The 18,173-nt window shown below is 38.3% G+C and overlaps 1 protein-coding gene across 1 annotated transcript in view; it reads left to right on the top strand.

Annotated features, from left to right (window-relative positions):
• The window catches only part of adcy5 (adenylate cyclase 5), a 121,798-nt gene extending 104,747 nt beyond the window's left edge, over nt 1–17,051 (top strand). The window contains exons 13-22 of the mRNA XM_055214908.2: nt 1,831–1,918; nt 4,390–4,506; nt 7,719–7,883; nt 8,030–8,205; nt 10,297–10,317; nt 10,509–10,641; nt 10,927–11,190; nt 11,695–11,899; nt 14,264–14,388; nt 14,466–17,051. Coding sequence (XP_055070883.1) covers nt 1,831–1,918; nt 4,390–4,506; nt 7,719–7,883; nt 8,030–8,205; nt 10,297–10,317; nt 10,509–10,641; nt 10,927–11,190; nt 11,695–11,899; nt 14,264–14,388; nt 14,466–14,594 — 1,423 coding nt within the window. The 3' untranslated portion in view covers nt 14,595–17,051. The remainder of the gene's footprint in view (nt 1–1,830; nt 1,919–4,389; nt 4,507–7,718; nt 7,884–8,029; nt 8,206–10,296; nt 10,318–10,508; nt 10,642–10,926; nt 11,191–11,694; nt 11,900–14,263; nt 14,389–14,465) is intronic.
• Nucleotides 17,052–18,173: the final 1,122 nt, after the last annotated feature.

Raw genomic sequence — 18,173 nt, 5'->3', positions numbered from 1 at the left:
GTAGACGGCATACGTCATCAAGATGTCTTATCTCAGAATATGAAACTGACAGTTACTCTTAGTTCATTGCAAATTGATGTAATATTTTTATGACTTGAGAATGTAATGCTCAGTTAACTTAAATAAACCAGGCTTAATGACGTATGCAGCCTGCATATGCGACCTGCGTAGGCTGAAATCCTTCAGATTTTACAACAGCCGCACACCGTGATGATCCCGCGATTGTTAGGGATAGCAGAGATGAACCCAATAGCGGATGATGAAGGGGTTAACAAAGGATTTTAATAATAAACAAGACAAACAAAAGCCTACGTGGGGGCATACAGCATAGACTGCTGACACAAAACACTAGACTAGACTTGACAATAAAACTCTTGACTTGACTTGACAATACTGGATCACACACACCGACAACACAAAATGAACCTGCACAGAACTAAGGACAAGAGAACATTATATAAGAGAAACTAAACAAGATAACGAGGAGGAAACAGGTGATGGGAATAAGTAATAATTAACAATAAGCAGGAGAACGAGGGGGCGGGGACAAGTGACAAGACACCGGAGGCACATGCCACACAAAAACAAGGCATGAACCTCCACACAAGGCCTGGGACTGCCAGAACTCTGCCACCATGACAAAATACAAATATAACACAAGACTTCAAGGCAGAGTCCTGACAGCGATCTAATGTTTTGATTTGAGGCAGATTTAAAAGCCTGTTGGAGAACAAGGACATTCAAGGACATTAAAACAAATCGACAAGGAAGCGAAAAAGAGATTTAAAAAAACAAGCGACAGGAAAAACACCAAGACCAAAGTCAACATTAGAGTAGTTTTCCAAGATGGAAGCAGCTCATGAGGCTCAAGGGATGCCAAAGTTGCCTGCTTTCTATCTTCTCCAAAGGAAATTCAGCATATTCTTTTAAATCTATACAGTCTATGTAAACTCAAAGTTTTATAGTATAGTAGCTTGGCTAACTAAAACATGGTTGTGCATTACACTACTGGATACTTTTCCTCGCGTCAATGAAAAAGTAGTGTCTAAGATAAGTTTATGGTTGCTTTTTGTATGTGATTAAAGCGGATATATCATGAAAATCGGACTTTTTCCATGTTTAACATAAATTTGTGTGCTATGACGGATCACAGGCAAAGGACACTGTAAATTGTAGTTATTTTTCATTGCTTTTGCTTTGTATTGGAAGCCATGTTACCCATGGCACGAAACGGCCACCGTAGGAGTTAAAACGCACTCCGACGGGGGGGGGGGGTAGAAAGTAATATTCAATTGGTTGGCATATAGAATTTCACCGCTAGATGGAAGTAGAGCCTACACAGTGTAGCTTTAAGAAAATCTCATTCAATGCTGTCCAAATGAAGTCCTAAGCAACACATAATACTAATGATAAATATTTTTTTATATATTTATTGTAGCAAATTTACAAAATATATTTACAAGGGCTCATAGGTAGCATCATCGTCTGCAATTAAACATGCAGACAGCTTGGCCAGTAAACCCACAAACGAAGAAGCAGCAGCTTGTTGTGTATGATTTGACCGGCAGTGATGGAGGGAAATAAACAGCGACTTTTGTTGCAGTTTGAGTTAAATCACTCTTCAACTTGGCCCATCTTTGTTCCTATCGTTGCAAACAGAAATAGAAGCTATGCACAACTATAAATTATACTTTATATGATTTTTTGCATGAAGAATCTAGCATTGACCCATATAATATTGATGGCAATTGCTACAAATGCGACTTAAGGTTGGTTTTGTGGTCCAGGGTCACATAAAAAATGTGATGTTTTCTTTGTGTTGTTCTGCAGTTCTGGGCTGATGGTTGGCTTCTATGTGCTGTGTCTGGTCCTCCTGATGGCTGTCATGTTCATCACAGCTATTTACTCGTGTATTGGAGTAAGTGAAAAGTCTGCTCTCTTCAAGCCACTTTAAAGAGCACCTATTTCATTGCTAAAAAAACGTTATTTTGTGTATTTTGTATAATACAATGTGTTTGCGTGTTTTATAGTTAAAAACCACATTATTTTCCACATACAGTAAATTTTTGTAGCTCCAGATTTCACTCTCTTCCTGAAACGCACGTATTTAAAAAGCTCTGTGTCCCTGATTGGCCAGCTAATCTGTACATTGTGATTGGTCTGAATACCTCTGACGTCAGCCGAAAACGTGAGGATCCTTACCATGTTTGAAAGATTCGGTTGCTAACAGAAGTTAACTTACAGGCTGTAAGTCCGAAGCGGGAGGAATTATGGTAATGTCTGTCTTTGTTCAGTTGAGAGGAAGTTGTGTTTTTTGAGGGGGGCATTCCAGGATTTTTCTCATTTTAATGGACCCCAACACGTAATAGTATTAATGCAGTTTAAAATTGCAGTTTCAACAGAGTTTCAAAGGACTCCAAACGATCTCAAACGAGGCATAAGGGTCTTATCTAACGAAACGATTGTCATTTTTGACCAAAAAAATGCACTTTTGAACCACAGCTTCTTGTCTATCTCTGGTCATGTGACATCCCAGCGCGACCCCACGCTATACGTCATCACGTCAAGAGTTCACGGAGGACGTATGCGAAATTACGCCCCAGTGTATACAAGTGTGGAGAAAGCGGACCGTTCCGACGTTGTTTTATGTGGAATGATACTATTTAATGTCTTTGTGTCAGTTTATTGTTTAAAATGGTCCGCAAATGTGTGTGTCATATATGTAACACGTGACCTTTCCAAGCAATTACGTGAGGTCGCGCTGACGTGTCACTGGACCAAAGATAGACGAGAAGTTGTGGTTTAAAAGTGCATATTTTTTATTTTTCTTTTCAAAAATGACAATCGTTTCGCTAGATAAGACCCTTGTGCCTCGTTTGGGATCGTTTGGAGTTCTTTAAAACTGCAATTTTAGTGTTGGGGTCTATTAAAGTCCATTCAAATGAGAAGAATCCTGGAATGTTTTCCTCGGAAAACACGGTTTCTTCTCGACTGAACAAAGAAGACATCAACATTTTGGATGACATGGTAGTGAGTAAATTATATGTTTAAGAAAATTGACTAATCCTTTAACATGAACTAATACACACTTACACAACATTTTGAAAAAAGTGAATCGGACAATAGGTGCTCTTTAAGGGTTTTAGGGTTCAACTCTGGTCCCTAAGAATAACAGACATACATACAAAATTATATGCTGTTCTAAACCTGTATGAGTTTTTTTTCTGTTGAACACAAAAAATATTTTGATACATGATACAGTTGACGGTACCTGCTGACTTCCATAGTAGAAGTCAAAGGATACCATCATTAACTGTGTGGCTACCATAATTTTTTGAATATATCTCCTCTATATGTACAACATAATAAAGAAACTCAAACAGGTTAAACATAAGGGTGAGTAAATGATGACAGAAGTTAAGGCATCCTCCAAAAACAACCTGATCTCACGAATCTCCGTGTTCGCACCACAGACTTTCTTTTCCGTGTCAATTTCACGTATTGGTTACTCAATTGTTTGTCCTATTTTCTTACCATTGTCCCTTTGGTTTGGGGTTAGAATGACTTTCTGTTACATAAAATGACATCCTAAAACCCAAACCCAACTTTAACCCTAACGTCAGGCAACAATTGTTTAAAAATCTGGAAAAAATAGTATAAAGTAAAAAAAGTATAAAAACCAATAGTTAAAGTGACATCCTAACCCAAACCCCAAATCTAACCCCAAACCAAAGCGAAAATAGTTTAAAAATAGGAAAAACAATTGAGGAACCAATGTGTGAAACTGACACGGAAAAGAAAGTCCGTGGTACGGACACGGAAAAGTGTGGAGATCCGTGACTATACCACTGAACTTTGTGAGATCATGTTGCCACAGACCATCCTTACATTGTCGCAAAGTCAAAGTCTTTCAATTCACCTCAAGACTGCTCTAAAAGAAACATTGACTAAAATAACCTGATTGGGTTCAATTGATATTGTGCCTCCAGCTGTGTAACTCTGAGCTTGTCTCTAGAGACAGTGACCCAAACTAAGTGAAGGCACAAACACAATCTAAAGCTGGCAGCCCTTTAGTGCACACCGAGGTGGAACGATCATTGCCGTTGTCTTTGGTTTTTCTTGGTAAAAGCTATTGCACAGACTCAGTGGAATAGAAGCTATAGCAGGATTAAACAATAATGCATTTATATTTAAGTGTATGCATTTGACAGATGCGTTTATCCAAAACGACTTGCAGTGCATTACGAAGTACATCATTTTATCAGTATGCTTGTTCCCTGGGTTCAAACCAATGACCTTTCACAATGCTTCACCAGCATTATAGATGTAATATTCTTGTGTAGTATATACTGTAGACTGATATTAATGCTTTTCTTTCTCTGTTGACAGTTTTTCTCTAAGCCCTTGCAAACTCTGTCCAAAAGGATTGTTCAGTCCAGACTCAACAGCACCCTGGTGGGAGTTTTTACAATCGTCCTGGTCTTTCTCTCCGCTTTCATTAACATCGTGAGTCTCCCGAAAGCCTTTTAGTGAAGAGTTATTTCCTCTGAGCATCAGATACTATTCTATAGATCATTGCGATCACATAAATACACAACCAACATTAGACTCAAGGTGCAGAACAGCACTCGAAGGTGAATTTCTGCTCCTGTAGCAAACTGAATAGTACAACTAATGATTGTTTTTAAACTGAAGGAAGCCCGCAGAGGCCAATAAAATCTCTAATGTTTGGCTTCGTTGGGATTATATCTTCTGAATTCTGTGTTCAGATATATTTTACACGTCACTTGCCACTCAACCGCTGGAGCTATTAAAGAGTTTTAAGAGCTTACATTTTATAAGCAATGCTTTGCAAGATATACTGAAATGAGAAAAACATTGCAAACATGCATTGTGCGATATTCAAATAGTTTTTTTCTTATGTTTGCAAAAATGTAAGAACAACTTAGACCACACATACGCAATAATCATGAATAAGGAAAAAGAACCCTATAATATAATGGGTGATTCTCACGAAAACTTGGTTTTAAAAATGTCAAGCATGAAAATGTAAAAATTGCTTAAATTTACTTTTTTTCCCACCAGACATTGAAAAACAAAGTCTGGAGTAAATGGAAACATTAATTTAAAAACTTTTACTTATCATTTAACACTTTTTGTAACATAATTTAAAAAAATAGTCCTAAAAAATCTCATTACCGCAACAGTCAGAAAACATCAACACTGACATATTTTCAAAATGACATGACAAACCTGAAAGAACATAATTTGGAGATTCTGCACATGCATTTAAAATTTAAAGTATTATGCTTCTATTAATGAAATTAACATTTAATAAGCATCTGTTGCGGTAATGATAATCAAAATGTCGTGTAAGCATTCTGACAAGACAATATTTCAAATTAACTGTAAAAAAAATGATCTTACCTGGTAGCCATCTTGAAGTAACTGGTCCATGTGCTTGGTCACTCAAAATCAAACTTTATTAAAATTCTGTATGTGTGCTTAAACTGTTCTCAAAAGTGCTGCGGAGGATGAGAACATCAGGCATGGACACATAATTTTCCTAATTTTTCTTCATTATTATTATACATGAATACTCAGTAAAGATTTTTTCTGTCATCTAAAGTTGTCTAGCAAAACATCCATTTATTTTTTTTCTTAATATTATTGTGTTAATTTGATTGAATTACAACATAACGCATGTTCAAACACAGCTGGACACATTGCGGTAATGAGAATTTCAGCAGAAAATGAGATAAAATTTCTTATGTTGAAATCACACATTGTGCAAGGTAGAACACAGTGTTGTGTTAATTCTGATGCTTTTTAATGTTACTATATTACACATTTTAAAGCTAAAATCATTAGTGCCGTCATGTTTCAATGGTTTCGTGAGAATCACCCTAATATATATTTGTGTTATATTTAATATATTTTTTCCTTGTTCTGGATTATTGCAAACGTGTGGTCTAAGTTGTTCTTACGTTTTTGCATACATTTTTTGCAAAAAGTTTTTGTTAAATCATAATTTGTTACACTGTAAAAAATTGCTGTAAATATGCAGCTGTTTGCCTGTAACTTACTGTAGAAGATAAAGACTAAAAATGTAACTTTGAACAAACTGTTGCCAGTAAATAACATAAATGTAAAATCTACAGTAAGTTACTGGCAGCTAGTTGCCAGTAATACTGTAATTTCTACAGAATTTTTTTACAGTTAAAACATTCGTATCCACATTTTACGAACAAATTTGTGCGTATGCATGCTTCGTGAATGAGACCCATTGTTCTAAAAAAAAGTTATGAGACTGGCATGCTCCCAAAAATATTAAACATTTATGTTAGTTTTATAATAATCAGTTTTTACAGATTTTTATATAATTTAAATAGATTTTATAAATTGATAGCATTATTATAATGCATATTATATATCAGATTATTATAGCGGGGTGTCCCAAACTGGGTTGGGGGAATTGCAGGGAGTTTGTGAGTTGATGAAACAAATTGATCAATTACAATTAAATCATAAAATGTAAATAATTTAATAAACTTATTAAAGCAACACTATGTAGTTTTTTTTACCTTAAAATAATGTCTCTAAAATTATTTCAGTGATAGAACAACTTTTAACTGGACAAATTGTACTCTTGCTGCAACCTGAGCAGCCTCCTAGCTGCTACAAGCACACTCTGAAAGTGGCGGTGTAGGGTAGGAAACACAGCCCCGCCCCTCCCCCTGCCTGCAGAAGAGTGTCTGATACCAGGCACTGTTGCGCTTTTCAACCACACGGGGGAGCTGTAAGTCCTTTTAACATGGAAACTACATAGTGTTGCTTTAAGTGAAAAAAATAATAAAACCTGTACCTGTAGTTTACTTTTGTATTTATATAGTCATGTGACCATTACACAACACTACAGTATATCAGAAAACTCGGACAAGATTTTAAAATGGACAGATTTTATCTACCAATAAAAGAAATTTACCAGATGAAAGTTCAATAACTGGTAATAATAACAATAATGATGTAAAATACTACTGATAAAAAACTTTTTTAAAAAATGGAGAAAAAAAAAGGTTTTATTGATATATTTACTTAAAATCTCAAGGGGTACTTCAAGTAAATAATTTCGGTCAATGCGGTTCAGCTGACAGAAAAGTTTGAAACCCCTTATATACAGCATCAAGTTATTGCACAATGTATTTTTTTATCATGCATCAGAGTTGGCTGACTAATGGCGCTTTTCCATTGCATAGTACCCCACAGATTGGTTTGAGTCGGGTCAGCTTACTTTTGGGGGCTTTTCCACTGGGTGCAGTACGTAGTACCCTATAGTTTTTTTTTAGTACCACCTCTGTTGGGGTTCCAAGCGACCCGAGCTGATACCAAAACGTGATGCGAAAACACTCCAGATCACTGATTGGTCTGAGAATATCGTCACTACCAGCGTCATCGCTATAATGTAAAAAATTATCTTTAGCTTCATGCTAGCTTGTGCTGTCTCGAGTAAACCTGTTGTCATCTGTGCTCTGCTCTAACTTCCCAAACTCCCTTTTAGTGATGAAAACATCCACAGGTTGAGAATCATGAACACCTATGCAATGGAAAAGCGCCATAATGCTTGTTGGTGCAGACGTTACATTGTTTTTCACTTTTTAACATGGAAATTATTCAGCGTTCAATTTGTAAATAATGTAACTTCTTTATCTGTCCTTTAGTTCACCTGCAGTACAGATGACCTGAAAACGTGTTTAAGTCAGGAGTTCAATATCAGCCCCAGTGCTGTGAACGCTTGCCATGTCCGCAGCTCTTTCTTTAACTACACGCTCTGGTCTCAGGAAAGCCTGTGCAACAGTTCATCACCCGCCTGCAATTTTCCAGAGGTGTGTGAACAAACTGTTAAGTTATTGGTCAGAAAGTGTACTAGATGTGCAGTGGTGTCCTGTTGTACTGTTTTGCTAAAGGGTGTCATTTATATGTATCAGTGAATAGTACTCTGAATAATGTTTATGTTTTTTTCTGCCTGCAGTACTTCTCTTCATGTGTGCTGCTGAGTTTACTGGCCTGCTCAGTGTTTCTGCAGGTCAGCAGTATTGGTAAACTCATCCTAATGCTCTTCATTGAAGTTTTGTACGTCATCATCATGGAGGTGCCAGAGGTCAGCCTGTTTGACAACGTTGACCTGCTTGTCATGGCCAATGCTTTGTGAGTATCTGTCTGTCTGTCTTCATCTATCTTTATATCTGTCCATCTACCTATTCATATGCCTGTCTGTATGTTCTTACATCCATCTATCTGCTTGTTTGTCTGTATGTTCTTCTGTCTATCATTCATCCGTCTATTTGTGTGCTACTCCAGTGGTTCTCAACCTTTTTTCAGCGTGCGGGCCCCCTTGTCTACGGTGCATCAATTCATGGCCCCCCAAAGAAAATTTATGAAATAAAACATTTCAAAACATAAAATTTGAATTAAACATATACAATTATTCGATGTAGTGCTGTCTAAGATTTAATTACACAGAATTTATAATAAATTAATTTATTTTATAAAATGTCAGTAAACCGGTGCCCCCATTGCACCATCGCAGGGCCCCCCAGTTTGAGAACCACTGTGCTTATCTGTCCGTCCATACATCTATTTATCAATTTATCAAACAGTCTACCCATCGGTCCGTCTATCCATCCATCTGCCTGTCTGCCTATTCATCCGTCTATCTGTGTGCTAATCCATCCGTCTGTACATCTATCCATCAATCTTTAAAACAGTCTACACATCTGTCTGTCTTCATCCATCCTTATATCTGTCTGTTTATCCATCAATCTGCCTGTCTGTTCTTCCATCCAGCTCTATCTGTCCATCTATCCGCTTGTCTGTCTGTACACTCATCTAAAGGATTATTAGGAACACCTGTTCAATTTGTCATTAATACAATTATCTAATCAACCAATCACATGGCAGTTGTTTCAATGCATTTAGGGGTGTGGTCCTGGTTAAGACAATCTCCTGAACTCCAAACTGAATGAGCAGAATGTGAAAGAAAGGTGATTTAAGCAATTTTGAGCGTGGCATGGTTGTTGGTGCCAGACGGGTCTGAGTATTTCACAGTCTGCTCAGTTACTGGGATTTTCACGCATAACCATTTCTAGGCTTTACAAAGAATGGTGTGAAAAGGGAAAAATATTCAGTATGCGGCAGTCCTGTGGGCGAAAATGCCTTGTTGAGGCTAGAGGTCAGAGGAGAATGATATGATAGGTATGCAGCAAAGCATTTGTGAAGCCACAACACACACAACCTTGAGGCGGATGGGCTACTACAGCAGAAGACCCCACCGGGTACCACTCATCTCCACTACAAATAGGAAAAAGAGGCTACAATGGTAGAGTCAGAATTTGGCGTAAACAGAATGAGAACATGGATTCATCATGCCTTGTTACCCCTGTGCAGGCTGCTGCTGGTGGTATAATGGTTTGGGGGATGTTTTCTTGGCCCACTTTAGGTCCCTTAGTGCCAATTGGGCATCGTTTAAATGCCACGGCCTAGCTGAGCATTGTTTCTGACCATGTCCATCCCTTTATGACCACCATGTACCCATCCTCTGATGGCTACTTCCAGCAGGATAATGCACAATGTCATTTTAAATTGGTTTCTTGAACATGACAATGAGTTCACTGTACTAAAATGGCCCCCACAGTCACCAGATCTCAACCCAATAGGGCATCTTTGGGATGTGGTAGAACGGGAGCTTTGTGACCTGGATGTGCATCCCACAAATCTCCATCAACTACAAGATGCTATCTTATCAATATGGGCCAACATTTCTAAAAAATGCTTTCAGCACCTTGTTGAATCAATGCCATGTAGAATTAAGGCAGTTCTGAAGGCGAAAAGGGGTCAAATACAGTATAAGTATGATGTTCCTAATAATCCTTTAGGTGAGTGTGTGTACTTCTGTCTGTCTATCTATCCATCCATCTATCTGTGTGCTAATCTATACATCCGTACATATATCCATTATCTATCAAACTGTCTGTAGATCTGTTTGTCTTCATCCATCCATCTATCTGTCTTTCTGTTAGTATGTTTTTCTATCCATCTGTCTGTCTGTCTGTCTCTATTTTGTCCACTATCTCTCGCTCTGATAGTTATACTCAAGCACTTCATAAAGTTATGCTAATGAAAGCCCTCTTGAGTGGGTACTCGCTAATTTGGCTCTGGTCAGTTTAATGGAATCTATGGGGAAGATAAAGTGTTGCCTGTTGTGCTCTGACACATTTGCTTGTGTCTTTGTATTCACAGTGAGTACATCAATGGAACAAGGTAAGATACAATACTGAGCTGAGATGAATGCCAGAGAGCTGTAGCATGTTTTTGATTGCATAACATTATACGAGTACACATTTATGTACTATACAATCTGCATGAGCATGCAACCAGATATTGTGTTGTGGTTCAAAAGCAGTATTATTTTGACATGAAATTGCTGACATTTCAGCATTGTGTTTTTGTAGCTGTATGACCGACACGCGAGTTCCTCTAAAGATTGTGACACCAGTGGTCATCACAGTCTTTGTGTTGGCACTTTACCTTCATGCCCAGCAGGTGGAGTCCACCGCCAGATTGGACTTTCTGTGGAAGTTACAGGTGTGATGTGTATGGCTTTCTCTGATTCAGATCTTAAAGGAGGGGCAAATAATTTTCCTTTCCAAGTCATGTGTCTAACACATTTTACTGTACCTGACTATTGCAAGTCTTTGTTGCATGCCAGTGATAGCTAATAAAACAAACCTTTGATAAATAAAATGGCATTTATTTCATTATAAAATGTTTCGTATAAACCTCATCAACAGTGTGCTATGTCATCCACATTAAAGCTAAATGCTATTTGAATGTTTGTGACATCATCTTATGTTTTCATTGTCTTCACAGGCCACAGAGGAGAAAGAGGAGATGGAGGAACTTCAGGCCTACAACCGTCGGCTCCTTCACAACATCCTGCCCAAAGATGTGGCCGCACACTTCCTGGCCCGCGAGCGGAGGAACGACGAGCTGTACTATCAGTCGTGTGAATGCGTGGCTGTCATGTTTGCTTCCATCAGCAACTTCTCTGAGTTTTACGTGGAACTTGAGGCTAACAATGAAGGCGTGGAGTGCTTGAGGCTACTCAACGAGATCATCGCCGACTTCGATGAGGTACAGCAGATTTTTGAGAAACCTCAGTATGTTTGAGATGCTTTTTAACCATTTACAGACTTTACGAGCTACAGTAGTCTACAAGATAACGCTTTGGAGCATTTTTCGAATCATTCCTAAAAAAATGTAAATAATAAGTGCATTTCTCAGAACAATTCATACAAACTGCACAACATCATGGAGGTCCTGCAAAAGCCTGTAACTCAAAATACTTAGTTCATCTCTCAAAAGTCCCATCAAAATGGCAAGTTCATGAACAAGACAATCAAAATGTTTACCCATGTGGTCAATTATAATGTATTTTGATGAAAATGACATTTTAGGAAAATTTAGGAAACAGCAGAAAATTATACATAATCATCTGCATGATTGTACAATGAAAATTTGCTTTTATGTTGTGCAAAACTGACTTGATAATGTTAAAGTTGAAAAAAGTGTTTTGAAAAATGAATTTCTGGTCTGAGAAATGATTTTTGACTTGTTTTGTTTTTTACTTGTTTGCAGATCATTAGTGAGGATCAGTTTCGTCAACTAGAAAAGATTAAGACAATCGGTAGCACGTACATGGCCGCGTCTGGGCTTAATGACTCCACCTACGATAAGGCTGGAAGGTCGCACATTCGAGCTCTGGCCGACTACGCCATGCGCCTCATGGACCAGATGAAGTACATCAATGAGCATTCTTTCAATAACTTCAAAATGAAGATAGGTAAGCATAGTAAGGTTAACATATCCCTAACTCTCTAAGTGCCTTTTACATCTGGTCACTTCACGTGTTTTCTCTGATCGGATAGATCGACATGAGCTGGAACGTGCAGTACAGAGCAGCAGGAGAGTGACGGCGCGATGATTTAATGTACATGTCCATGAAGGGAAAAAGTGTTCACAAAACTCTCTTAAAGTTTTATTTCTTTGTTTAATGTCATTCGAGTTTGTCATTGGACTCTTTTATTGGTTCTAGAATGCTTTTTTACCTGCTGTTGTCGCTCCATAAAGCAACAAGTTTGTCGTCTTTGTTTGTTTGCCTCTTTGCCGGCTAACTTCTGGGTGGCGTGGTTACGTTTGAGAGGAGTTATGCGCTGACATATGTGCAGGGTTCCCACGGGTCCTTGAAAGTTTGTGAATCTGGGGGGGGATTCAAGGCCTTGGGAAGTTTTTGAAAATATACATGCATAGATACAGGTCATTAAAAGTGCTTGAATCTATTTTATGCAAGAAGTTTTCTGGAAAAAAATCCATATTATTCCCTGTGTAGTGTAGGATCATATCATAGAAATCCTAGACTTTTTAAGCACACGTGCTAAACTGTTTACTGTATATGCTTATATCTTCTGTATGCGAATGTTGATTCATACCAAAATGCTTTTTTGCATAGTTGTGTTTGACAAAAGAAAATGTCTCAGGTTACGTATGTAACTGTTGTTCCCTGAGAAGGGAACGAGACGCTGCGTCTCCCTGGCCATACTTCCTGCGCCCCTGTAGTCTCAGCCTCAGACGTCACGCCCACAGACTGTTGGCTGAACGTCTGATGTTTTTCGTACACTTTTCTGGAAACCCTGTGAGAATGTCAAAGTCGTCTTTGATTGGTTGAAATAAACCGGGTTTCCAGGAGACACGAGTGTCGGGATTAGTTTCGGTCTCTGGCAAACAAAGCTCTGACGTTCCATTGAGGAAGAGAATCATTCGTGTTCACGTGGATAATAATGACCAGTTATCATGATCAGCTAAACATTGGATTCTCAAAAATATGCAAAGTTCGCAGCATAGACTCTTTAAAAGACGTCCAAGAGTTTTGCTTGAGGCAGTTAGTGGAGTCAAAAAGTTCGGTTCTCCTGAATTGCTTGTATGTGTTAAAAAGTGGAGAGATATGCTTCAAACAGACGTTTAACGGGAGCGTCTCATTGGTGTGGCTGTTGATGAAGTGCACAATGTTGTTCTATGGTGAGTAATGTTGTTTATTTAGATGCTAATCGGTTGCGGCTGGTTATTTCAATAATTGACTTGTTGCCAGCCGGCTCGTTATTGTGGGGAGTCCAAACCGTGACGCTAGACGAAACAAACTGTGATTGGTTGTTTGACATGTCGGTCAAACAGCTTGTGGGCGGGCTTTGTCCAGAAAAAGCAGCGACCTTCAGTATTGAAGGTCTGGCTACGCGAGACTAGCGCCCCTGTAACGCTGTCTTTGGCTATATTTCAGATGGCGACATACTTCCTGGCTCCCGCGTCACCCTGTCTTTGTCGTTAAGCCTCACCATTGGTTAAATTGGTATACACATTCAGACCCTGGAGGCGTCCCCAAAGTGTCATTGCAGTGACACAGCACGAGTTCCCTCGAAAGGGAACTGTAACAATGTAACTTTAAAGATAACACGATGTAACCTTGCTCTACCTTGAAATGTGTTTCCCACATTTAGTCCTTAAATTTGAGAGTATTGGACCTGGAAAGTCCTTGAATTTGAAGTTAACTGAGGTGTGGGAACCCTGATAGTAGGAAAAAGAATACTATGGAAGTGAATGGGGTCCACAAACGGTTTGGTTACATTTGTCAAAATATCTTCCTTTGTGTTCATCAGAACAACGAAGTTCATACAGGTTTGTAACAACATGAGAGTGAGTAAAGGATGACAGAATTAAAATTTTTGGGTGAAGTATCCCATTAAGAAAAAACATTTTACTGCCAATGACGCTTCCCTGACGAGTTTTTACGATAATCTTTAATTCCACTAGGTGGCGCTCTTACCCAATTTATAAAAACTGAAGCATCAGCTAAGTCTACAACATTGTAAAATCTGTGTATGTTTTGATCTTCGTTCTGAATCTGATCTCTAACAAAAGTTCTGTACAAAAATGCAATTATTTCAGCTTTCTGCTCAAAATTTTGTATTTTTGAAGAAATGAAGATAGGATGAAACTTTATTTGATTGTTTGTTTAAAAGCAGAGGGTCTGTTTTTTTAATTTTGGAAGGCATTTTGTGAAACTTGAAAAAGGCTGGGGGGGAATGAGTTAACTACAGTACCTTCTCTGTTTGAAGTATTTTTTATATTGTTTAATGGCTCATAAATTGCCCTGTAGGTCTCAACATTGGTCCTGTGGTGGCTGGTGTCATAGGGGCTCGTAAACCGCAATATGACATATGGGGGAATACCGTTAATGTAGCCAGCAGGATGGACAGCACTGGGGTACCTGAGAGAATACAGGTGAGATCTTTTAAGTAGACCGAATTACCCACAAAATATGATAAATACCTTCTCATTGATGTTTTCCTTTGTATCAGGTCACAACTGACCTCTATCAGGTTCTCAGTTCGTACAACTACATACTGGAGTGCAGAGGGTTAGTTAAAGTGAAGGGCAAAGGCGAAATGACGACCTACTTCCTGAACGGCGGACCCAACAGCAGCTAACACTCAGCCGCTTGGATTCAGAATACGGTTGAGATGATACAAGGAGGAGACTCCAGGGGCTGGCCTGGTTGTTGATGGGCATCTTCCTGGGCCAATCCGAATAGGATTTGTTCTGAAACAGCCCACACCCGACCGGGAGCATACAGCTCCATTGCACATTGAGACTTCCGGGGGGTATTTATGATGTGGAACAGCTCGGAAAGATCATCTTCAGAGACCAAAGAAAAATGGGAATCTCAAAGAATACAAAGTAAAGAATTCCCTGCCAAATGGAGGCAGACGCACTCTCAGGTGGGGAGCATGGCGAGATGCTTCTGAGCGTTCCTGTCCGATTTTGGTGGATCCAAAACTGCATGACTACACTGAAGCCTATATACCTGTAAAACACAGCTGTTTTATGTGTATATAGTTCATCGGTGTATGTAAAGAGTCCTGGTCGTACAATCCTGTTGTGTGTTTAACACTATCTAGGTGATATGGCAATGAGCTAAGGCTGTAGTTGGCACAAGAGCGCTACAAACCCTTTATGGTTATCCAAACTTTATTGCAGCGACTGTGGTTGTTACTGGTAGGGGAGTTAAAGGTGACAGTATTACGGTACAGTACATTGTGTGTAGATCACACTCCTCTAGACTGACAAAGAACACTTTTAACAGAGCAAAATGCCCAAATGTGGCGTTTTTTGTATTTTTAACTATTCATATTTTGATCCTGAAAGCCAAACTGTTAAAGCTATTTTAGAGTATATATATATTTTGTACATTAATATATCAGAATGATGTCTATTATCACCTATGTGTATGTGTGTGTGCACACTCCTAATGAAACGCTACATAGTTTTAACACTGGGAAAGGTTTTAAAATGATTTTTCACCCTTTCTGTCTCTGCATAAAGGTTCTGTATTTTGTGAAGTACACAAAATGTAATTTAGAGTAGAAAAGGTGAAACGGCAAGTAAGTGTTTTAGAACAGCCACAGTCGTTTAAAGCTTGGCAAACACATCTGCAAATATTGATTTTTGTCTTGCATTTATGGTGCATTAGACAATTTAAAAATATCTAGGGAAATGGCATTTTTGCACTGAAGTTTGACCAGCTTTTTCTTTCCGATCACTCTTGTGGTACGACCCAATGAATGTCCATTTTCTCCAGTGAGGCCTTTGTATATAAAGAAGCAAAGCTTTTACAGAAATGTACACTTAAAAAAAAAATGCTGGGCTATTTTCAACCCAGCATTGGGTCAAATTGGGACAAAACCAGCAGGTGGGTTGTAATTTAAAGGGACGTTCAACTTCTTTTAAAGTGTGCTCATTTTCCAGCTCCCCTAGAGTTAAACATTTGATTCTTGCCGTTTTGAAATCCATTTAGTTGATCTCCGGGTCTGGCGCTAGCACTTTTGGCGTGGCTTGGCACGGTCCGTTGAATCTGATTAGACCATTGGCATTTCGCAAAGAAAATAACCAAAGAGTTTCAATATTTTTCCTATTTAAAACTTCTGTAGTTACATCGTGTACTAAGACCGACAGAAAATTAAAAGTTGCAATTTTCTAGGCAGGTATGGCTAGGAACTATACTCTCATTCTGTCGTAATAATCAAGGACTTTGCTGCCGTAACATGGCTGCAGGAGGCGCAATGATATTACGCAGTGCCCAAAAATAGTCCCCTGCTATTGAAAGTTAAATAGGAAAAATATAAAAACTCTTTGGATTTTTTTTAGCATGATGCTGGTGGTCTGGTCAGATTCGGTGGATTGTGCTGAGCTGTGCTGGAAGTGGTACTGCCAGACCCCGAGATTAGCTGAATGGTTTCCAAAGCTGTGGAAAACAAATGTTTAACTCTAGGGGAGCTGGAAAATGAGCTTATTTCCGAAGGGAGTGGAATGTCCCTTTAACCTATGCTGGGTTGTTAGTAAACATTTTCTGGGTTAATTTAACCCAATGGCTGGGTTTGTCTTTTTTTGACTCGACGCTGGGTTGAAAATAACCCAGCATTTTTTAGAGCGTATACTTAATAAAGTGACATGTTTGTTTTTACATGTTTTAAAGCATCGGTGTAGAAATTGCAAAGTAAATTTGGATAGGATTACAGTGTAATGTGTTGGACCTGTAATATTCTGCGCTCTTAGAAATAACGGTACAAAAGCCGTCATGGTACCCTTTTAAAAAGTACACTTATGGATGCATATATTAGTACCTCAAAGGTACATATCCTAAATGGTACTTTTTTAAAGGGTAACGTCCCAGTGACAACTTCTGTATGTTTATTTCTGACAGTGACACCTGTCTCAAACTACTATCAAACACTATGCTCTGTTTTGTTCTGTTCACACTTTTCAAAACTTGGACCCGGCTGGGCTTCCAGAATCACCTCAGTCTATATTTTTGTCAGATCAGTGCCATTTTCTTGCCAGCAATTTTACAATAAAGTCTGGTTGAATGTTTTTGTATGTCATCATGATACACGTGTATTATGGCCTTTCTGTTCCAGGGGGGGTACGGATACCATATAAATTACTAAGTTAAAGGTGAAGGGTGAATTTTTGGTGCCAATACCAGCAAATGGAACTGAAAAAGACATCCCAAATTCACGTCATGTCAGGCCGGTCTGTATGCTACAACAAAACACTTTTTACACTTTTCAAGAGGAATTAACCTACAAATGGCTTTGACTTTGCATTGGTATGTTAACACTGAAAAAGATGAAATGAAAAACACTTCTGCTTTAAATAGATTTTCTGTGTCATCCAAACTACAGAAAGACACAGAGGTTTGAGATTCAAATAATTATGTATTTTCTTTTCCAGCAGTAAAATTGTCAGATTCTCTAGTTCTTGCGTTGTCTGCTTATTTGCCATGTCAAAAATTCAATATTTTTTACGAAGCAAATAAATCACTATAATGTTTAACATGTAGTTCATGTAGTGTTGATTACGACAGTGGTTTATCAATACATAAAGGCAGCATTTTATTATTTTTATCTTTATTTGCATCAGTTTTCTAGAATTAATTGTTTTTTAGTTTTTAGTCTTTATTATGTATTTTTGTAAAAACTGCTTTTACATGAGGGTTATGAAAATGATAAACATGCTTTATACAGCATTTCAGTTACAAAACCAAAGCTTTTAAAAAACCTTTAGTACTGTCAGTGTCCACTGCTCTATTACATTCATAAAACAGCCTACGGTACTCCTTTATATGCGTTGCACTAAATATCCAGAGGGTGGCAGTAGCGTCCTTTCAATGTGCACCTATAGTTACAATTACAGGTTGTGTTTCTGTATACGCAAATAGTATAGCTGTAAGTGTACAGGAATTAAATATGTTAAAAATATTTTTTAAATGAAAAGTTTTTGTACATTTCTCCATGCGTTTGTTGATGCTGTTTATTTGGACAAAAGAAAAGCTACAGTACTGGTAAAATCCTTATAGAGTTTTAGTCTAGTCAAAGACGAAGGAGAGAACCCCTACAGAGAAGCTGTCTGGCCATCCAAGCATGTTATAATTCACATAATTTCAGTACACTTTCCCTGCTGGCAAACCTGACCTTTTTATCTCATAAATGTGCCCATGAAATAGCCCT

This window comes from Misgurnus anguillicaudatus, chromosome 17, assembly GCF_027580225.2.
Source record: "Misgurnus anguillicaudatus chromosome 17, ASM2758022v2, whole genome shotgun sequence".
Classification (NCBI taxonomy): Eukaryota; Metazoa; Chordata; class Actinopteri; order Cypriniformes; family Cobitidae; genus Misgurnus; species Misgurnus anguillicaudatus.
This window is presented reverse-complemented; position numbering and strand designations above follow the sequence as displayed.